The 24,424-nt window shown below is 36.6% G+C and overlaps 1 protein-coding gene across 1 annotated transcript; it reads right to left on the bottom strand.

Moving 5' to 3' along the window:
• Positions 1 to 492: 492 nt before the first annotated feature.
• Positions 493 to 24,424, bottom strand: LOC150082475 (uncharacterized). The gene is made up of 2 exons (XM_090377523.1): positions 24,406 to 24,424; positions 493 to 3,962 (listed from the first exon to the last, which is right to left on the bottom strand). Exon 2 carries the CDS (start codon positions 3,935 to 3,937, stop codon positions 593 to 595), a length of 3,345 nt encoding a protein of 1,114 aa, XP_090233649.1. The 5' UTR covers positions 3,938 to 3,962; positions 24,406 to 24,424; the 3' UTR covers positions 493 to 592.

Here is a 24,424-nt window from a genome sequence, read left to right on the forward strand (position 1 = left end):
GACATGAGTTTACAAACTTGCAAGTGTTACTAGAAATAACAATTTTTATTGTGACTGTAGCCAGAGATAATGGGGCGATACATAAATTACACTAATATCACGACTTTTACTAATGAAAGTGTGTACACTGCAGCAGTCTACAAATTAATCAGTACAATTTCCATGATATTATGGATACAATGTGTTGTTTCCTTTAGGGCTTTAAAAAAAAAAAAAAAAAAAAAAAAAGAAAGAAAAGAAAAGTGCCACGACTCTTTGGTTAACTGGTGAGAAAGTAGAAATTAGTGTTCAATTGTTAAAAGAAAACTATCATGTACTTTACAAACTACACTCTTTATACAAGTTGAAGAGAGAATAAACAAGATTCATTTCAAAAACCATCTGTTATTTAAAACTATTTATACAGAACCATTTATATCACCAGGAATGACAAAGGTGTAGAAAAGCACTTCTTACACAGAATTAGTTTTTCAAAACTGTTACTGTGTTTAAGCACATCAGAATTCATTAGAATCTTCACAGTACGTAAAGTCTCTGAATTTTAGACAGTTACAACACTGAAGAATCCCGCTCTTCAGTGATAGATATGGCTTCACGGTTTGTTGCTTTCATTCGCAACTGTAGAGTCTTCACTTACTGTTTTGGCTTCATTTTCACCACCTGCCCCTTCCACTCTTTCCTCCTCCTCCTCATCCTCATCATCATCCCCAAGACCAAAATCTGACATGCGTATAACAATCATACTATCTGAAGAATACAGGCACTTTTCACACTTTTCAATTCTACACAATTTTACACCACATGTTTTCAAATGTTTCTCTTTCAAATGTGACATGATATCTTTTATCTCATTTCCACAGTCTTTGCATTTTCGTGGCTGGTCACTATTACTGTCATCGCTATCTGAGGTAACTTTGTTTAAGTTTCTATCTTTGGAAGAGTCAGTTGTCCTATCATTTTTTGGTGGGGAATCCTTATCAAATGATTCTTGTGACTCGGAGTTAGGAAATGGGGTTTTCTTACTAGGGATGGGAGAACTATCTTCTGCAGGTCTTTTTACACCACCACTGTGTACTAGGTACACATGATTTTCAAATAATTTGTAAAGGTTAAAAGTTGCTGAACAGACTGTACATTTATACGATAAATGGGCAGGCTTTAAAGTAACCTTATGCACCTGACTCATGTGAGCTACCAGTTTACTTGCATAAACTCGACCACAAACTGTACAACAACCAGCATCTTGATTTTTGTTAGCAAGTTCTTGCATATTAGATGTGACTAATCCGTGAGCTCCTAAAAGGTGCCGCTCTAAACCCTGATCTGTAAAGAATCGCCACTGACATTTCTGACAGTTTAACGGAGGTCGACTTGCTAGCATTTTTGGATGGATCTTTACTTTGTGTATTAGTTGCATATGTGTTCTCAGTTGTTCCAGATCCTTAATATATCCATCGCAAATTTCACAAACTACCAGCGTACTAGGTGACATGTGAGATATCGTAGGTGATGGTGACTTGGAATTTTGTACTGGATAAGGGCCTTGCAGCTTTGGTGGCTGAGCTATTTTCATATTTGTAGGTGGTTTTAAGATGGGTTGAGAGCCAGATGGCTGCGAAATCAGGCCTCCTCCAAACCTGCCAGTATAGAAAGTTACGGATTGTGGATTTGGCAGTTTTTTCTGACAAAGTGAGCCATCCATAGATGCAGGCATAAGAGAGAATTGTGAAGAAGCTGAAGTAACAAGATGACTGTTGCCAAGAAGTGGTAACACCTGACCTGTACTACTGACAACTTGGAAGATACGATTTGTAGGTGGAAGTTGCAATTGTGGAGGACTTGGACACATTTGCCCTAGAATTGGATGCCTAGGTCTGATAGTTACAGCAGATGGAGGCAGATGCAATGGTGGAGGTAGTCGGCATGGCTGGACTGGAGCAGTGAGGTTTTCAGTGAGAGCTGATGATGCTAATTGTCTGTACAATGGTAAGTTTTGGTTAGGACCAAGTGGTCGCGATAATCCAGCTGCCATCTGAGAAAAATGCTGATATGCATCAGGCAAAGAGTCACATTTTCTTGGTCTTCCTCGTGGACGATGGGCAGGGTTAATGGATTTTTCATAAAACTTTACAACAGATACAGTTATAGGCTTTGGTGTCAATGCAGGATATTCAAAGTCTCTTGGTGGTGCTAAATTTGATGATCGATCAAAGTATTTTTGGCATTTGTTCAGATGGGTATTTAATTTCACTTTTGAATTATTTTCGAATGGACAATACGGGCACTGATAAAGCTGATTAAATGGTTCTATATGACCTATTTTATTATGAAGTGCTTCCATATGGAAAAGCATTTCTCTGGGATCCCGTGTTATATGTATGCAATAACTACATCTGTATTCTTTTCGAAGTGTTATATGTGGTGCAAGTAAATGTCCATCCATAACAGTATTGGATTCGGTTACAAAATCACATATTTCACATTTCTTTATAGATAATGCAAATGGCTCATTAGCTTTCTTTGCTTCCATATAATGACTCTGAAGCTGTTCATATTCTTTTTCAAGTTCTTCCTTTCGCCCTACTTTCTTAATCTGCCTTAACTTAAGTTTAGTCAGATCTTTATAAACCCACTCATTTACTCTACTGAGCCCTATTCCAATTAAAAACTCACCCACTGATGTATGGAAGAAACCTTTGTTTTCTGCATGTTGAGATTCACCCTTTTCCATTTTTGATGGAAACCTATCTTGTTCCTTAAGAAGGAACGGTATAAGGAGAGATGGACTTTCAATTAGAGCCTCACTGCTACGTAAAGTAAAATCGCCTTTCACTGGAATGTATTTTCCAATTGTTACACATCCATTTAAACTTTCAGGAAGGCCAGTTTCAACTGGATTTATTTCTAGTGAGCTCATGTCAGTGTTTTTAATTTCTTCATTTTCAGGTAATTTATTAAATGTTTCATGTAACATTTCAGATATACCACTAACCATATTCTCACGATTACTTGCATGAGCATTTGTAGTGGCAACATCATCTTGCCTAATGCACAAATCAGAGCTGCAGTCTTTGGCAGGAACACTGTTAGCTTCACTAACTTCCACAGATCTTTCAATGGGAGAATTATGCAATTTGCAAGATGAGTTTGACACTATGCTATCTTCATGACAATGATCTAGCTTATCTGTAGATTGGTTTTTGTCTTCAAGTTGATGAGATTCCTTGCTAGGCTGCTTACATTTCTCTCCAGCCATATGAGAAGAGACACCAGCAATACTATCTTCAGCACTACTACAACTAACTTGCGAGTCATTCACCGCTAATTCACTAGCAATATCAGAAATACTACAATCAGAGGAACAGCTAACTTTGCTATTTTCATTACATTTTAATGTAACAGAATCAGAGGAACTTTGTTTTAAGCAGGTGCTATTTACTTTATAAGAAGTGTCTTCTTTAGAAGGCTCTTCATTACACACACTTTTCTGCATTCCAGGACTGGAAGGAGGGTTACTGCAGGAACTAGTAAAACCATTAACAGAGCTAGATTCCACAACACTCTGCTCTTTGGCACCAGCATCCTGAGACAATCGTGTAGAATCCTGAGGTCTCTCAACTGAATTTTGAATGCTGTTATCTGACAAATCTCCATTACAATTTAAAAATTCCATCTTCTCTTTATTGCTAGCACCATTTGGAAGTTTTGATAACTCAGAATTTAGAGAGATATCTTGCTTATTAAGATTAACATTTTCATCATCACCTCCACTTTGATTATCTGAAGTAATACAATTATGATTTGACACTTCTTTTATATGGCATCCACTGCATGTGTTTTCGGAACAAGAATCACCCTTGTGTGCAACTGTTGTGCAAGTCAGATCTCTTACTTCACACTTTTTTGAAGATGTAACGTCAGAAAGAGCAAAATTCATAGTATGATTATCCACTTTACACGTACTGCAAAGGTAAAATAAAATATGTTAATAAAACAAATACAATGAAATATTAATATATAAAATATGTAAGTTATATAATGTATGAGAAAAGAGAGTAACTGGTGATTTTTCACATTAGACTGGGGGGGAAACCATGCAAGTAACCAGATTTTTAGCACAGTCCTTGCTTACCCCACCACCCATACAGAATATTTGGTAGGGTATTCAGAAACTACTCCATTATGAGCAGAAGCATTGTCATGGAGTAATTTCCAATCCTTCCTTGTCCACAGTTCAGATCTTTACCATACAAATGCTTTATATAATATATATAATATAGTACAATAAGATAAAATAATACAATATACATGCATATATATTGTATTATTTTATCTTATTCACTTATTCATATTTTATCTTATTAAATTATGTGATTTGGTGTTCACGTCATTAAGGTCACTGCAACCCAAGGAGATAGTTACATTTTTTTCTTGCCATTCTGTAATTGTGAAAAGGCTTCTTCATAGTACTTTTCTGAAAGTTCGATTATTGCATTTGTTATAACTGCCACACTGGTATTCTGCTTCAGAAAATTGTAATCCCTCTGAGTTCTTTTGTTTGGGGAAAAAAAATAAATAAAAATCATGTGGATCAAAATTAAGTAAATAAGGAGAATGCTGCATTATGATCAGAAGCATTGTCATGGAGTAATTTCTACTTCTCCACAGTTCAAATCTTTTCCTTCTGATTGCATCTATCTATGCTTAATGATTTCTAAGTAGAGTAAAACTCCTCCAGTAATTTGAACTGCATTTTTATTTATCATATTTATTTCCTATATTCAAAAGGAAATATTTATACAGAACAGAAATTTTTTCTAAACAAGAATTTAATAATACAATTCTGACCTTTTTTTCAGGACGGTTTCAATCACTTTGTAAAAGAAGTAAAACGATTCAAAAGGAAACATTAAATGTAAATGAAAACACAAACAGCTGTACCTCCTTCAACTAAAATTTTATCAGGCAACAATGACAATATCAATTGTCTTAACTCCAAATACCACCACTATCAATATAACCTATGGAAGCAAATCATAATCATTTGAAAATGTTTGTTTTGAAGAAAACAAAGTGTTTTTTTTTTTTTTTTGATAATTCTAACATTGAGCAGGACATAAGAGAAAAAATAATGACCGATATTAAAAATTATAACATTAAAAAGATAACATATTCCTAAATTAATTAGGAATTACTCAGTGTTTTGCAACAGCTGCAAGATGGAATAAAGTAAAGCAGAGTACAACAGTAAGTGCAAGGAAAAAGCTATTATATAATCATATTCTCAGTGAATTCGATCGAAGACCAAGAGCGATCAGGAAGAGCATAGGTGAAAATAAGGAAAGCATGGTGGCCAAGAAATGGGACCTCTGTGACCAATCCAGTGATTCTGGTAATGATCATTTAAGAATGTCCTTATTTGTCACCCAAAATGTGGAGGCACTCCATTGTGCTGAAACCACATATTGGCATGTACACTTAAACGAACATCTTCCAGAAGTGTTGGCAATGTCCTCTGCAAAAACTGTAAGTAATGATCAATGTTTAGGCAGGCAGGGAACTCGTGATAAATAAAGTTATCTCCTACAATGCTGGTCCACATACTGATGCTAATTCCCACTTGAAAATGGGATTGTGAATAATGGGAGAATTTTCCACTGACCATGTACAGGTAGCCCTTGTTTTGCGCTGGTCCGATTTGCAATAGCACTGATCACTAACCATAATGCCATTTTTATTTTTATTTATTTATTTTTGGAAATACAGTATGACAATCTGCACAACATTTTGTGCAATGATCTGATTTGTGTATCCCACTTTACGATGATTGCAATTTACAAAAAATGCTAGAAGTGGAAATTATGTCACTAATCTTTTTTAACGCTCTGTTTGTTTGTTTGGTTTTTAGGAGCATTAGCAACTAAGACCATATTGCTCCAAGATATGCGGTGGTCATTCCCTGACCTTTCCGCATCCTCCGTATTTGGTGGTGACGGGCTGGAACCCTGGTCTAATCAAGAAGCGTGTGCTACGCACTGCTGCTCCTTCCCACCTGGCTACGGACTCGCCCTTTTTAACGCTCTAACTCAAAACCCATTGCTCCTACTGCAAACTGAGTGTAGACTTTTCTTTTTGTAATTTAAAGAACAATTCCCTCAATAAATATTGGCACCGATTTCAAGGACCCTATATATCATGTGCCTTCTTATCCACCTGTTTACGTTCCACGGAAAGAATTATGGAATATCTTTATAGCAATACTTACAGAAGGCATGAATGCATATATATATCATTAATTCTCTGACATACACACAAATTTTCTTCTAACCAACAGATACACCTTGGGATCACGTATGTCATTTTATAATCTTAAAACTGACATGAAACAATTTAAAATTGTTCACTTTTTTATGCTGTCTTTTATTTTCAATCTATTATGAACACAAATGTGAGTAATCCATATTTTAGATTAAAAGCATATATTTTAAATTATTTTACTGTTATCTTTACTGTTGACATACACAAAACTAGAGAGAGAGAGAGAGAGAGAGAGAGAGAGAGAGAGAGAGAGAGAGAGAAACTGAAATCAAATATTCTGCAGACTGCAGTGAATGGTCGGCCGCTGTGAGAGGTAAATATCTGAATCAAATGAGTACTTCCATTGTTGTTGTTTGGTTTTTAGGAGCATTAGCAACTAAGACCATATTGCTCCGGGGATATGTGGTGGTCATTCCCTGACCTTTCCTCATCCTCCGTATTTGGTGGTCATGGGCTCGAACCCCGGTCTAATCAAGAAGCGTGTGCTATGCACTGCTGTCCTGCCCACCTGGCTACGGCATTGGGGGGTGCATATATCAAACAAATGACTGTAGCACCCTTTGGTAATTGAATGGAAATGATGCAGCTAATTTTAAATTCTTGTTTATCAACACGAGATAATATGCATAAATAGGCTTAAGAAAATGCATGCTGATTTTTTTATGGTCATCATTAATGATGCTGATCAATTGGAAACACAATAATTGAGGAATGTGTAAATTGGCATCGATGTCACATATACATTAACATTAGTAGAGGCATTTAATGCAAGAAAGCAAGCTTATGCAGCATCAGCCAAAAAAAAATAAAATAAAAATAAATAAATAAATAAAAAATAACCACTTCCACTTCACCCCTCTGTTCGTTCGAAATACCTGTCCAGCTGAGCCTTAAACTTATTTAGGCTATCAACTTCCACGACAAGGGATGGAAGTCTGTTCCACCAAACAACCACCCACCCGCTGGCTAAAGGCAAATTTCCTCATGTCTATCCTACATCTGTCTTTCCTCAATTTGAATTTATGCCCCCTCAGGTGATTTTTCTGAGCAAGAGGAAGAATCCCATCAGCATTGAGCATGCTCAAACCATTCAAGGCTTTATACACCTCAATCAGATCACCTCGCTGGTGCCTAGTCTCCAGACACTGTAATTTGCAAAACTTAAGCCTTTCTTAAGTTTTGTACATAAATAGTTTAAATTTGCAAAATATGATTCTGGAATACTTTATCCTGGGATGCTCTGATCAGAGGGTTAAAAAAACACAGCAACAGGAGGATGAAGTGGGCTGAACAAGTATACCCCTTTCTGTGGTATACTTGTTCATCATTACTTTTGTTTTAGCCATATTCATCTTTAGTCTGAAATCCTTACTAACTCTGAAAAACTGATTAAGATTTTCTTCTAATTCTTTGGGATCATGGCTTATGATCACAATGTCATCTGTAAATCATAAATGGTTTAGGCACTCTCCATTCACACTGATTCCTTTCTGCGACCAGTCTAATCTTCCTCAAGGACAGCAGTAAACAACTTCAGAGATATTGTGTCTCCTTGTCGAACTCCTTTCTAAATTTTAAATTTTCTACTGTCTTTGTCTAGCCTAATAAAGGAGGTAGCGTTTTCATATATTATCTTCAAATCATAATATATGGGGTATCTATGCTTTCTCTTTCCAGTGCCTAAAACGTTGCTTTATGCTTGTATGGAGCAAAATGCCTTTTCATAATCCACAAATGCCAGACATAATGGTGTTTTATATTCATTTCTTTTCTCCATTAGCTGTGATATTACATGAAGGTGATCCATAGTTGAGAATCCTGTCCTAAAGCCAGTCTACCCTTTCGGTTGATTCTCAATCAAGTATTCTTTCTAATTTGTTAGTAACTCTTGTGAACAACTTGTAGATATTGGATAACAAGCTAATTGGTCTATAATTTCCAATTTCTGATTTGTATCCTTTCTTATGCAGCAAAACTATGATTGCATTATTCCACTCCTTTGGCGTCACACCTTTTCTAATGTGTGAAGAGTCTTGCCAGTTTCTGTGTCATGTCTCTTCCTTCCAATTTTAACTAACTGTACAGTAACTTCATATTCCCCCAGGGCTTTCTGATTTTTCATTTTCTTCAACACATGTTCTACCTCATCAGGAAGGATTTCGGGCATGTTGTATGTGTTACTAATTTGTGATCCATCTTTCTCCACTGCTGGCATGCATCATTCCCTTGCTCCTTGTATAATTCTCTACAGTAGTCTTCTGCTATTTTAATGACTTCTCTGCTTTTTTTAAGTACACCATCGCTATTCTTCAGTTTCAGTATCATTCTGAGTCTCTTTCTAATGACTTTGCATAACTCAATTTTATCCTTGTCTGTGTTTATCTTGCTCTTCATTAGTTCATCATGACAAGTGTTTCTTGACTAATTTTTCCTTCTTTAGATTTCTTTTTCCCTATAGGTTTCTTGGGCCTTATCACTTTCAGAAAGTTGTAGTATTCCTCATTGATATCTTGGTCCTGAACAGTCTGCAGAAGCTCAAACTGTACTCAAACTCTTAAGTTACACTACATACTGCTTTTTCTGCTCTTCTGTTATCTCAAAGACCTTTGTATTATTTACTCGAGTCAGTTTTTTCCTTTCTTTACTTACGTCTATATCAAGTGTGCATCTTACCATTCTGTGATCACTTCAGCATTTACCTTATTCAGATCTGTAACATCATTCACAATATATATCTTCTGTTAGTGAGGATGAAGTCGATTTCATTAGTTGTTAATCCATTTGGCTCTTCCATGTCCACACTCTGTTAACTCTTTTCTTGAAAAAAGTGTTCATTACTGACATTCCTTGAGATTTTGCAAATTCCACAAGTCTTCATCTCTTTCACTAATTCCAAAATTTCACATAGTTCCCATTTCTGCCCTCTTTTGTCTTTTTCCAACCTTAGCATTGAAGTCGCCCATAATGATAGTGTATCGGGTTTTCTGCTCATCTAGGTGAATCAATTTCGGCGTACATTTCTTCAACCTCTTCTTCATCATGGCTCAATGTTGGTGCATAAATCATTATAACCTTTAGCTTGTATCTCTTAGAAATCCTGAGTAGTAGTCTTGACACCCTTGGTTATGTACCTTTGAATTCCAATTCCAAAATGTTGTTTTTTATATCTTTATGGATCAGAAAGCCAACCCCACCTTTGCTCCTTTCACTGTTTCCATTGGTGTACAGCAGATTTCCATGTGATAAACTTATAAGCAATTCATTTCTTCTTCTTGTTTCAGCCAAAACGATGATATTCCAATTCACATTTTCTAATTCCTTTTCTAGCTCTAATATCCTATCTTCACTGATGAGTGATCTTACATTGTAACAGGCCAAGTTTAGTTTCTATGTATGGCAGCCTGGTCATACCCAGAGATTCTTAGCACCCTCTGATCCTATCGCTGCCGTAAGAGGGGGGGGGGAGTGAAAGCTGCTGGGGACTGAGGGGGAATTCCTGTTCTCCTCTAAGCCTCCATCCTTCCTCAATTTGAATATAGGCCCCCTCATGTATATAATCTGAGCAAGAGGAAGGATTCCATTGGCACCGAGCTTACTCAATCCACTTTTTTTTTTTTTTTTTTATGTGAACCCCAAACACGAGAGGTATTAGAACCTATAGTACTTAGTACCGTGCTTGGGTTGGAGGTTGAGGAGACGAAAGAAGATATTTGTTGACATTAGACTTGAACTTCTGTAGATTGTAATTTTCAGGAAATACGTATGAAGGAAGGTTGTTCCAGAAAACGGCAGTTGAATGAATAGATGAGGAAGATGAAAAGTTGGTTCTGTGGGTTTGAAGGTGGACAGTAAATGGATGTTGGCTGGAGGCGGCACGTGTTCGGACTGTTTTGAAAGAGAGAGCGGGAATTATAGAAGCCAATTCAGAAGAACAGTGCCCATGGAAATATCTGTAGAAGAGGCATGCAGCAGAAACAGTACGTCTATGAGAAAGCGAGTGGAGAGACTCTGTTAGAGATGAATCATTAATTAACCTAACTGCCCTCTTCTGAATGGAATCAAGAAGCCTGAGAGAGGTTTTGGGGGCACCACCCCAAATGTGGGAACAATATTCCAAGGCAGGGCGGATTTGCGATTTATACAGAGTGAGCAGCTGTTTGGAAGAAAAGTAACGCCGAGAGCGAAAGAGAAAACCAAGTTTTCTAGATGCAGAGGAAGCAATATTTGTAATGTGCTTGTGCCAAGAGAGATTAGAAGTCAGGGTAATCCCCAAAAGAGATATATCCTTTTGCCTAGAAATTGGAGTGTCACTAAAGATAAGCATAGGAGCAGAAGAATCCTTTTTGCGAGATATAAGACAAGATTGAGTTTTAGAAGGGTTGAAATCAACTAAGTTGTCTTTGCCCCACTGGAGAATTACCTGAAGATCGGCATTTAAGGAATTGGTAGCAGATTTTCGAGAAGTTGAAGCTGATTGAGCAGGGCAAGGTTTCTCAAAATGGAAAGTTGAATGCAATGTGCTATCATCGGCAAAACTATGGATAGGATTTCCAGTCAATGGAAGAAGGTCATTGATATACAAGAGGAAAAGAGTGGGGGAAAGAACTGAACCTTGGGGGACACCGGCATTAGTGGAGAAGTTAGAAGACAGAGAGCCATCTACCATCACCCTCAGTGAGCGATCAGAGAGAAAACTGGATAACCAATTACTAAAAACTGTTGGCAAACCATAAGATGGAAGCTTGTTTAGAAGACCTTTATGCCAAACACGATCGAAAGCCTTTGAGATGTCAAGAGCAACTACTTGTGTTTCACCGAACCTTTCCATTGAATTAGTCCATAAATGGGTAACATAAGCCAGAATATCACCAGTGGATCGACACCGACGGAATCCATACTGGCGATCGTTGATCAGACAGAAGGTTTCTAGGTACTTTAAGAGTTGGTGGTTAATTGATTTCTCCATTACTTTAGAAAGAGTAGAAGTAATTGCAATGGGACGATAATTGGATGGGAGGGATTTGTCACCCTTTTTAGGAACTGGCTGGATATGAGCAAATTTCCAAGCAGAAGGAAAAACACCTTTGGAATAAGAAAGTGAAAAAAGGCGGCAAAGAATAGGAGTAAGTTCAGGAGCACAGATTTTGAGAACAAGTGGAGAAATACCATCAGGACCCGGAGTTTTCTTAGCATCAAGATTCATCAAAATCCTTCTGATATCCTTTTGACGGAAGACCACAGGAGGCACTGAATGGACCGTGTTGGGAATGGTGGGAGGTGTTTTACCAAGTTCATTAATACATGAGCTGGAAGAAAAATGGGATGCTAGCAGGTCAGCTTTATCCTTGGCTAAAGTGACAACAGAACCATCTGGTTTGGACAGAGGTGGAAGCAGAGATGGGCAAAAGTTGCGGCCAATAGCTTTGGCAAGAGACCAGAATGCTCGGCTACCATTAGGGCAAGAAGCAAGTTTTCTACTCTTAGCCTGTTCAAACTCTAGTTTGGACTGATTAATAATTGCTTTACAATTGTTGCGAGCTTTGGTGTAGGCAGAAAATGAAACTGAAGAATTAGAAACAAGCCAATTACGATATGCAACATTCTTCTCTTGAACAGCCTTAGCACATTTATTGGAAAACCAAGGTTTAGATAAAGGACGAGATTTTAAAGTGGAGTGTGGGATAAAGGATTCCATTCCTGCAAGAATAATTTCACTGACACGATCTGAGCAAACGTTGACATCAGGAGTTTTGAAACAGTAATCCGACCAAGGAAAAGAAGAAAAGAAGTCTTGCAGGTCATCCCATTTTGCATTCTTGTAATGCCAAACAACACGAGGTTGGGAATAGCCATGAGATAAAGGTTCCATTGGAGAAGAGACAATCACCAAGTTGTGATCTGAAGTGCCTAAAGGACCTCTCACTTCGAACGTGTACTTAGAAGGGTTGTTTGTGAGAAAAAGATCAAGCGTATTGGCTGTATGATTCGGATTGTCCGGTATTCTTGTAGGTAAATGAACAATCTGTGCTAGGTCATTAGTAATTGCAAAAGCCTCAGCATCTCGACCTGCTGGGTCGGTGTGACTAGAAAACGGAAGCCAGCTGGAGTTGTGAACATTAAAATCACCAAGGAAAATTACCTCACTGTTAGGAAAGTTGGACTGGAGAAAGTCAAGTTGCAACGAGAGGAAGTCAAAGAGCTCCAAGTGATTAGTGGAGTTGGGGGAACGGTAGAGACAACAGATGAATTTGACACAATGAGGTAGAGAGATTTTAAGCCAGAGAAGATCAAAGAGAGGAGATTCCAAATTGCCAAGTCTCTGACAGGGAATATCAGAACGGACATATGCACAAGTACCACCTTTGAGGCGAAAGGAATCATACAGCGAATAATTTGGGCATCTGAGATGAGCAGTAGTTGAATCAACCGATAACTGAGATTCTGTCAGAAAAAGTACATGGGGTTTGGCAGACTGCAAGTGGAAATGGACATCGTTGAGATTAGAGTTGAGACCACGTATATTTGTGAAATGAATTAGGAAATCCTTGGGAGGTTTAGATCTTTTCGCAGATAAGTTTGTTCTATTAGTTTGACAATTCATGGTGTATTCAATAATAAGAAAAAGTGGGTGGGACATGCTGTATGAAGTAATGAAATTTTTGGATATGGCGTACATGTGGTAAGAATATACCCAGATCCTTGACATAACGTGGCCTCGACAATGCTCCCCGCATACACACTACTCGGACTCCCTCCAGTCACTATCTGGCAGAGTAGAGGTAGCAAGATTATACACTTGCTGATCCGGAAGCCTCCTAGAGAGTTACCAATAGGTTCGGTCCGGTGTACTAACTAGCGGCCGGCCTGCGAAAACCGTTTTAGAGCTGTACCCTCGAAATGTAAGGAATATTGGATCTCGCCACGACGTTCATCATAACCTCAAAAGTCATCAATCATACTGCATGATGGAAGAGATAGGGAAGGGTTGACCGGAACTTAGCTCTAGAGACTAAACATGGGTTCCACCACTTCAAGCCTCTAATAAGCAAAGTGGTGGTATTTCACCGGTTGATGAGAGTCATCTACCACCTAGTACTGCCTGGTAACATAGAGGGGCGGCATTCCTCCATGTGGTGTGGGCGCCACACCTCGACCCCTGCTTACGTTGGTTCACACCTGGGTGGTCACCCACCATGTGCTTGTGCATGGAGGTTATACCCAGGATTACTAACAGTCCCACCATCGTGAAGGTGCAAGCAGAGGATTTGGCTGTCACAGACCGTCCGGACTTCGCCGAAATTGGGTCCACTTGACTTGAGTGTCACCCGAATATCAGTTCCATCAGCGTTTTAGACTCCCAGGTAGCAAGTACAGCTTGTCTGGTATATCTGAGAGAATGTCTGTGACAACCTCAAGGACCAAAAACTTGGAGCCCAAAACACCCAAATCAGATTGCTCATGCCTGCAGACACTGCAATTTGCAGAAATGAAGCCTTTCCTGGTAAGAGCTGTTTTATTCTTCTCATTAATCTGGCTTTTCTTTACATCTATTCCAAAAGATCTAGATCTTTCTGGAAATGAGGCTTCCAGACCTGTATGCAGTACTCAAGATGTGGCCTAACCATTGCCTTATATAACAGGATAATCTCCTTATCCCTACTGGCAAAATCTTTGATAAAATCCCATGGGCTGTCCTGGCAGCCTGTCTGCACTGCCCAGAGAACTTCATATCTGACTGCACAAATTCTCCCAGATCTTTTTCATTCTCCACTACTCTGTGTGGTACCACAGAGTTGATACAGAGTTGATCTGGGTTTACTGTTACCCATATGAAGTACTTTGCATTTGTTAAACTTCCACTTCTAAGCCCATCTGCCCAATTGATCTTGTTGCAGTATGCACACCCTAGATATTTGGCCTAACATGCCTTCATCAGTATCATTAATAAATACTGAAAACAACAAAAGGCCCAACACTAAACCCTGGGGGGGGACTCCATTAATAACATCTGCTCACTGATAACAATTCTCTGTCTTCTCCCACTTAATCATCCTGTTAATCCACAGCAGCATTGGAGCAGTCTTTTATGTGCAATAGTATCAAAAACTTTTCTGAAATCTGTGTATATGATGTCCAAATTATTATTATTTTTTTTTACATTATGCTGAAAGTAGTAAGACAAAGAGGAAAGCAAAAACAATAACAAAAATGGTCACACGATACTTAACAAATTCATTCCACATACAATTCTGAGCAAACAATAACTGTTTACTCCCAAAACTACTTAAGTAAAATTGTGTCTATATTTAAGAGGGTACAAAATCTTATAAACATCAACTTTGAAACAACAATTAATGCAAAACCAATATTTCAGAACTGCATTTGTCAGGTTCTACCGATGCAGCATATGTAGTAATTTTAATTTTCTTCATTTTAAAGTTAATGCATTTTTAAGGATATCCCATATTAAGGATTTTAAGAATATTCCATAACTTGCTTAGACCCCACCTCCCCAAGTTCATAATATTCTAGGACAGCACTAATGGGTGCCTACTTGCTCATCAATAGAGGAGCAATAATCCCTTGAAAAAATTATCTGGGTGGATTTTACAATACAATTAAGCAATAATTTACAAAAGCCATAGGTAGCAAAACAGTAGGGTAATTCAGCATTACAATTTGGGAAGGTTTGACCAACCCCAATTTTGTTTTTCTTTGGGTTAAACTGAAAAATTCATGTAGGTACTTGTTATCTTAATCAGATCTTCATATATATCAGGATTGCCCACTGATAACATGCTGCAGGAAAAGGGGAGAGATTTTTAGGCAAAAACAGGAGACTGTTCAGAAAATGCAGACAGTTTAAAGTCTACCCTAGAAATTAAATTTCACTGATAAAATACACCATTTTATATACTGAAATATAGCCAGAGAGCTGTTTACTAGTACAGTATACTTTCAAACATTAGCTTATCTAGGATTTTTTTTTTTGTCTATGTATTTCTCTTTAGATTGTTTGTTAGATATCAATTGATTATGACTGCTTTGAAAAGATAGTCACTGACTTTGCATCTGTTCAGAAATGTTGAGTCAAAATTTTGTTTATACTTTCACAAGAGAAGATCTAAATTATGGTCTCCCACCTACTTTAATTTCTCTAACTCTCAGCTATAAAACACCTTTTATAGCTGAGAGTTATACTAGTGTAACTCTCAGCTACACTAATATAATTCTTTGGTAGAACAATGGTAACAAAGGTTACCATTGTCCTACAAGTCTAGTAGCAATTTAACCAAAGACAGCTAACATGTATCCACCATACTTCAAAATCTATTGTACTTTAGAGGAATAGAACAGTTGAACTTGTTTAAATGTCTTTCATTTTAGCACTTCTTTCTACGTAGAAGTAAATTTAAACCAAATATTCATCCACTTTTACAGGAATGATATGTAAATCCCTTTTCAGCATACAAATTAATAAATTGATGAAACCTATTAAGACCTAGTGCTCAATCTCCTCTTTTAATACCCTTGCTATTTCAGTTTTTAAGACTACCACAAAGATGCCCAATGTTGTACCCTATAGAGTAACTTTCCAATTTTGACATTGAGAGCAAACTGCTTTTGATTTGAAGTTTTTATTATTATTATTTTCATTATTAATAAGAAATATCACACAATGAAAATGGCCCATTTTTCAGAGCCATCACTACCTCCTCTTTCCCCATCTGTGCAATTTCGCTAATAATGCCTGTTGTTTTTGTTCTTCTGCAACTTTATTTATTTATTTTTTATTTCACTATCAGGAGACATATTTCTGAGCAACATGTATGTGTGATCAGAAACTTAGAGGAAGATTATGTCTATGGCAAAAGATGAAAATAAATAATCAGCATGTATGATATCACGCTTATGAAGACATAACTATTCTTGCATTTCTTTCCATGCACTTGCATGCTGTTCTTATGCTTATTTGTTTGTATATGATTACATTTTTTCCTACAGCTTGAAATTGAAAAATTACATCTACATACATAGTATTGTTTTCATGGATTTGGAGAAAACCTGTTTGGAAGGTTTTATTTTTTTTTAATTATATACATGTTTTTTTTTTTGCTAAACTAAACCAGAAGTATTTCTATCATTTGAATTTTGAGTAACCTTATTGATGACTTTTAACAAATAAATATTTCAATTATTGCACTTTCTTGATTAATAAACCATCTGATTTTGTCCATCACTAGATAGATAAGTGGAAACCAAGTTTTAATACTGCGCATGCCAGGTTCTACACTTTGATGCAAAACTTCCAAATAACTTATATACTTAGAGAGGCTGAATTAACAACAACATAGGAAGAAAGGAATTTGGGGTCACGATACAGCAGACACCAAAATTCTGTTTGGTGCACACAAGTAGTAAGGTAGGCTGTGATATCCCTATTGATGATTTACTGAACAACTGCTTGTAAATATAAGATCATAATTCTACCAAATAAAGTATTGTGAGTCTGTGTGTGGAATGCTACAGCCCAATGTGCAGGCCACATCAAAAAATGCCATCCAGCAGCCTGAAAGAACAAATGCGGGCAACGTGCCTAGTGAAATTGGCAAAAGTGCACCCATATGAGGACAGGCTTTGAATCCATGGGCTACAAAGCTTAGTACCTTAGAGAGCTGAATGAGCTTTATAAGGCTCTAAGAGGGTGCAGTAAAATGAGTGAAGGGGAAATTCTCAAAGGCATTAAGAGACACCACAAGCAGGGAGCATGAATTAAATTGAGGAAGGGGGAATTACAGATCTGGATTATATAAGGTTTTCCTCCAGCCAGTGAGTTCTTTATCATTAGAACAAGTTGCAGCAATGGGAAGCTGAGGAAGAAGATGTTTTTGAGAAATCCAAAGGTCTGTTAGATCTGGAAGAGAGGAAACTGCATGGCCAATACTAAATACCACCCCACCCACCTCCCAGAAATTATTTTGATATTATTTATTATTAAAAGCATAAAGCATTTATATGCATACTCTACTACTTCAGATTTCCTAGTATTTTCCTTTATATAACATACAGTATTTCCAATGCTGTATATTCAAAACTTCCTATTTGTCTCATCACCTATGTACATTTTTCTCAAATCACATGTTTTTCATAACACAATTACTGAGTTGAAAACTTGCTTTTTTAAAAAACTCTGTACATTTTACTGATTGGTTTAAGCACCATCATGTGAAAAAAAAAAAAAAAAAAAAAATAGGATATAACAAAGAAATATGGATTGGGTGGATTTAATTAAATCAATAAAGTCAGCATTTTACAAGACAAATAAACAAATGTTTTTGCTATTCCAGATTTGCTGGCTATTTCTTCGTGGATTTTCAAGAAAAACAAACATTTGTTTTTCTTGAAAATGGTAATAATAATGACTACTCGTGTAATCTGTTGATACTCTTGGTTTACCTAAGCTCTACTTGTCATCTTCAATGCTGGTCTGACCTTGAAGAAACCTTTTAAACCAATATGAAATCATGCTTAAATCTACTGTAAAAATTCATAAATTTGTGTTTGACCACAAAGTTTCAAATTTGATAAAAGATCTTTGATCTAAAACTGTAATATGAACTGAAACAATATCATCATTTTTAAAAGCCTATACACAAACATTATATTTTACAGACCAATTAGCTTGTTGTCCCACATCTACAAGTTGTTCACAAGGATCATTACTAACAGATTAGAAAGAATACTTGATGAGAACCAACTGAAGGGCAAGCTGGCTTTAGGATAGGATTCTCAACTATGGATCACCTTCACGTAATATCACAGTTAATGGAGAAAGCAAATGAATATAAAACACCATTATGCCCGGCATTTGTGGATTATGAAAAGCATTTAACTCCATACGGCAATGTTTTGGGCACTGGAAAGACAAGACAGATATCCCGTAAATTATGATTTTGAAGAAAATATGTGAGAATGCAACCTCCTTTATTAGACTAGACAAAGACAATAGTAAATTTAAAACTGAGAAAGGAGTTCAACAAGGAGACACAATACCTCCGGAGTTGCTTACTGCTGCCCTTGAAACCTTCAGAAGATTGGACTGGTTGCAGCCAAGAATAAATGTTAATGGAGAGCACCTAAACCATTTATAATTTGCAGATGTCATTGCAATCACCAGCCATGATCCCAAAGAATTAGAAGAAAATCTTAATCAGTTATGCAGAGTTAGTAAAGATTTTGGACTAAAGATGAAAATGGTTAAAACAAAAGTAGTGATGAACAAGAAAGGGATATAATCATTGAAGGAGCAGAAATTGAAATGGTGGATTTATACACAGTTAAACTTGGTTATAACGAGCACGGAAATAACGAGATTACAGCTGTAATGAGCAGCTGTGATCTCGCTATAACAGTGAGCAATTGCATTTCCATAAAATTGCTCACTGTTATAACGAGCATACTACACGGATATACTGAACAAATTTTGGTAACTATGAAAACATTCATAATTGCTCAGGTAGTCGAAAACTCTCAATTCTTGGAATAGATGAAGATGAAAAGGGCGACTTAGCGCTTTATGGCCACCTGCATCAGATTAGTGGCCAGTTTATGACCCTGTCCTCCTGGGGACTGGGGCTATACAATAATGCGTTGGCATTCCGCTTGTCCCATTACCATATTTACAGATTGTCTTGCATTTACTGAAACATAATTTATTTTGGGACTTCTAAGAACTTTGTATACATTTCGGGACTTCCAGGAACGTTGTATGCATTTTGGGACTACTAAGAACTTTGTATGCATTTCAGGCTTCTAAAAACTTTGTATGTAGATCGCTTTATCATTTTAAAGTAAAATCAGTAAGAAGTGAGCCCTTCCTTCGAAACATGTCTACCAACAAAAGAAAGTGTCTCTCGATTTGTGAAAAAGTCGAAATTATTTGTGAGTTAGAACGTGATGAAAAAAACGTTGAAGTGTGTAAAAAGTTTTCTTTGTCCTCTTCAAGTGTACTGACATTGTGGAAGAATAAAGATGCCATGTCGGCACTGAAAAAGAATATAACTGAAAAAAAAAAAAAAAAAAATCAGAAAATGCGAGGTTACAAACGTTGAGGAAGCATTGCTCCAATGGTTCACTACACAAAGAAGTGCTGGATTTTCAACAGACGGTCTGATCTTGAAGGCTCAAGTGGAAAAATTTGCTAAATAATTCGAACAAGATGATTGTGTGTAACAATGGTTGGCTGGATCGATCCAACCAATCCAGCCAATGAAGACATCTACAACAGTTGTGCTACTGCAACAGGATCTAGAAAATTTGGGCAGATGGACTGAGAAGTGGCAACTGAACTTTAACATTGATAAGTGCAAAGTATTGCATATGGGTAGAAGTAACCTCAGAGAAATGTACCAACTGTGTGGTACTAGACTTAGGTTGGCAGAAAATGAAAAAGATCTGGGAGTAATTGTGCAGTCATATATGAAGTTTTCTGAGCAATGCAGACAGGCTGCCAGAGCAGGTCATGGGGTAATTGTCAATGATATACAGGAATTTTTCTAGCAGGGAAAGGGAGGTGATTATCTATTTATATAAGGCAATGGTCAGGCCACGCCTTAAGCACTGTGTACAGGTCTAGAGGCCTCATTTTAGGAAGGATGTAGAGTTGTTGAGCATGTACAGAGAAGGGCAACAAGATTGATAAGGGGAATGAAGGGGTCCTCTTACCAAGAAAGGCTTAAGTTCTTCAAATTGCAGTGGCTGGAGACTAGGCACCTGCACGGTGATCTGATTGAGGTGTACAAGGCCTTGAACGGGTTGAGCACGCTAATTTCTGATAGGATTCTTCTGCTTGCTCAGATTACGAACCTGAGGGGGCATAAATTCAAATTGAGGAAAGACAGTTGCAGAATAGATGTGCAGAAATTTGCCTTTAGCCAGCAGGTGGTTAATTGCTGGAACAAACTTCCATCTGTCGTTATGGAAGTTGATAGCTTAAATAAATTCAAGGAGGAACTGGACAAACTTTTAGAGGGAATGGTTGTGTGAAATTGGATATTTTTTTTTTGGCTAATGCTACATAAGTTCATATGCTTGCTTTCTTCAATCACATGCCTCTGTTATTACCACCACTACTACAATGCCGACGAAAGAGGACTTTTTTATAATTTGACACCTGACAATACATTTAAATTCAAAGGGAAAAAATGTGTTAGTGGAAAAAAATCAAATGCTCACTTGATAGTGCTCGTATGCATAAATAACAGGAACTGATAAAAAAAAAAAAAAAAAAACTTGTTTGTTATCAGAAAATCATTAAAACTTCAGTGTTTAAAAAATGTAAGGAAACTTCCTGTGGATTACGCTGCAAACAAGAAAGCTTGGATGACTTCAGATATTTTTCGGCAATATGTAAATGACTGGAATAAGGAGCTATTTAAAAAGAAGAAAAATATTTTATTGTTAGTTGATAATTGTCCTGCACATCCCCAGATTCAAAATTTGTCAAACATTACGCTAGTGTTTCTGCCTCCCAATGTGACATCAATTTTACAACCAATGGACATAGGTGTAATTAAGAGTTTGAAAGGATTTTATAAAAGATTTCTAGTTCTACATCTGATCAGTCAAAGAGATGTATCGATATTGGATGCTATAAATTTATTGAATGATGCATGGAACAACGTTATTTCGACAACCATATCGAATTGCTTCAAGAAATTGAAATTATATTCAAATGAAATTTCAATTGTAGATGAAGAAGATGGAAAGGAAGAAAACAACTTGCCATTATCTGAATGGTTGCTACGTAACAACCTTGTAGGTTTTAATACAGATAACACTGATGAATTTGTACGAGCTGATGACAACTTATTAACTAGTCGTCTTCCAACAGAGAGTGACATTGTACATGCTGTGCTCAACAAAGATGATAATGACAATGAATGTAAAGATGACAAATGAAAGTGAATCAAAATCAGTGCAATAGAGGTCAAGGTGCAATAGACACATTAGTCAATGTTTTTGAAGGAACTGAGGCAAGTAATAAGACTTTTAATGCTTTGAGTGTTTTAAGGGGAAACTTATTGAAATCATGTTTAGTATTAAGTATACGGTTTTAAAATTACAGAGAAATAAATTGTTTAGTATTAAGGGTATGGTTTTAAAATTACAGACAAATAAATTGTTTAATATTAAGTGTATTGTAGTTTATACGAGTATATTAATACAAATAATATGTAGGTATATACTTATATGATTTTTTCTCTCTAATATTTCTTTTGTTTTTTGAACCTATCTTATTATCAAGTTATTGAGAATTTAAAAAAATAGGAGGTAGATTTAACTCATCACTGATACAAAGTGTTCATTGTTTAATGGCCCCAGGGGTTTTCCCCATCTCCACTATCACTGATATAGCGAGTAATGGTTATAATGAGGAAATTGTCAGTCCCTTGATGCTCGTTATAACCAAGTTCGACTGTACTTATCTTGGACAAGTCATTAGCTATAATGACTTGTCCATAATGATAAATGGCTGGAAGTCAAGGGAAGAATAAATTTCAGATGGATAGCATTCAGGAAATATAGTCACATACTGAGGAGATATCCCAATTTGTCTGAAATAATTTACCAAATGTATATCCCACCATGACTTATGGAAGTGAAATTTGGGCACTCACCAAAAGAACGAAAGAGAAGCTGAAACTACACAGTGAAGGATGGAACAAACTATATTAGGAATTAGACTGTTGGATAAGAAGAGAAACATATGGATTAGGCAGCAAACTCAAGTAAAGGACATTCTTATCATAAAGAACTGAAATGGACTTGGGCAGGACACAGTTCAAAGACATGATGACAGATGGACTGAAAAATAACAGAATGGAATCCAAGAGGAGCTAAAAGAGAACTTGGAAAACAACAGAGATGGACATATGAAATTTAAGAGTTCGTGGCCCGTAAATGGATGGCCATTGCACAAAGCAGAAGAAGGAACTGGAAAGTTGCTGGAGAGGCCTTCATCCTGCAGTGGATTGAAAATGGCTGATGATGATGACACAAACATTCAGTGGAGGAACTCTATTTCAAGCACACCACTAATGTTGAAGTTAAACTTTTAATTATTGTGATAAATGTTAGTTGTGCAAGCATACCGTATTTCCCCATGTATAAGATGCACCTTAATTTTGGGGCCCGAAATTTGAAAAAAAAAATGTATTACATAAAGTTATTCATCATAAAATTCATACAACTCCTCATAACTTGAATTCAGCACTGTACGAAAATCTTTACTGAGCCATTTCTGGGCAGAACGTGGCAAAACGTAACCTAATATACCAGTAACAAGTGCGAAACAATGAGCGCAAAGACAACAAGTGCGAAAAAGCGGGAAATGCAAGTAAAAAAATCTACAACCACTGTATAAGACGCACCCAGTTTTTTGGCCCCAAATTTTTCGAAAAAAGGTGCATCTTATACATGGGGAAATACGGTATGTAGTGGGGAGCACAGGTGCTGTCTGCATTACTTTTGGGATAACCCTTTTTCATTGTAAGCATATACAGTGTTAATATAACATTAATAGTATAGCCACATAGTGCAAGGAAGCCACAGGCTTTTTAGATGTACTGCCAAAAAAAAAGTGGATAAGAAAATACAAATTATGCACTTCCCTCCTCATGTAGGTTTGTCAACTATTTGACTCTTGAATTTCTTCAAACTGTCAGCCTCAACTAGGCAGAGAGGCAACTTGTTCCAACAGTCAACAACTCACTGGCTAAAAGAAAATTTCCTACACTCCAGTCTAAACTTCTTGCCTGTAATTTGAATTTATGGTCCCCCATTCTGGAATTTTTTATAACAGTGAAAATTCTGCCTTCATTCATTTTACTAGCCCCTCTCAGAGCCTTATAAACCTCTATCAGTTCCTGTCTAAGGTGCCCAGTTGCAAAGCTCTGTAGCCTACACAATACAAGTTAAGCTTTAGATCAGAGGCCTCCAACCATTTTTTTTTAGCTAGGGGCCAAAAAAAAAAAAAAAAGAAATTATGAAGTTGTAGTTCTTTATTACAAATTATGCATTCTTCAAAATAGGAATAAATTTCTGTCAATCAACTTTTATATTTACAGTTTATTTTCACATTTAATAATTAAATATGAAAATCCAACACTATTATTACATGACAGTAATAACATTCTCATTATACTGTTAAATGCTGAAAACATAAAAACATCATAAAAAAGCAACATAGAAATAATGAATATTACTAAAAATGGATATTTTTCAAAAGTAGATGTGAAATTATGTAAGCTCAGGAATAGGTGGGGGGGAGAACCTAACATTTAGATACACTTAAATGGCTGTGGACTGAGAGAGACAGGCTGTAAGCAGCCCAATTTAGATGTTACAGGTGAAAGTCTGCTTGGCCTGCCTGCACAGCCACTGTCTGGTGCCTGCTCTCTTATGATGTTACCTTCCTTGATATCCTGATCATCATGATAGCTGTGCATACAACCAAAGAAACAGAAGAGGTTTTGGAATGTGATAATGCTGATAACAAAGGTAATTATTGTGGTGTAAAAAGTGTAATAATAAGCAGCTAACTCTAAATGGTTGGTTAATTGTTTTGTGTTTTACTGGCACATCAGCAGCTAAGGCTATAATGCACTAAAACCAAGTCTAAATGGAAATAATCTGCCAAGTAAATAATTCATTAAAAGTAATGATCAGGGAAACCTATGGACAGAACACAGAATGATGGTAGTAAACATTCATTGCTAAGAAATTTTCTATAATTGAATTAATCATGTGCCAACAACAATGTATGCCAACTTGTGCATCAAAGAATGGTTTCGTGTATTCAGGCATAAGGACACCAATTTCAAAAAATAATGTTGGAAAATATTTGTTTTCATACAATTTTGATCTTGTTTCCATTGTTTAATCAATGTGTAAACCAATTTTTCGCTCTTTCTCTTGAAATAATTGTTAAATGCCTTATCACTAATCCTGCATTTTGCAGCTCAAGTTATATGTTTTGAAAAATAAAAAATGAAAAATTAGACCAATATAAATCATAATACTTACCAATAACTGTTAAATTCAA

Source organism: Mastigoproctus giganteus, chromosome 7 (assembly GCF_048544385.1).
Source record: "Mastigoproctus giganteus isolate SK-2022 chromosome 7, ASM4854438v1, whole genome shotgun sequence".
NCBI classification, from domain to species: Eukaryota; Metazoa; Arthropoda; class Arachnida; order Uropygi; family Thelyphonidae; genus Mastigoproctus; species Mastigoproctus giganteus.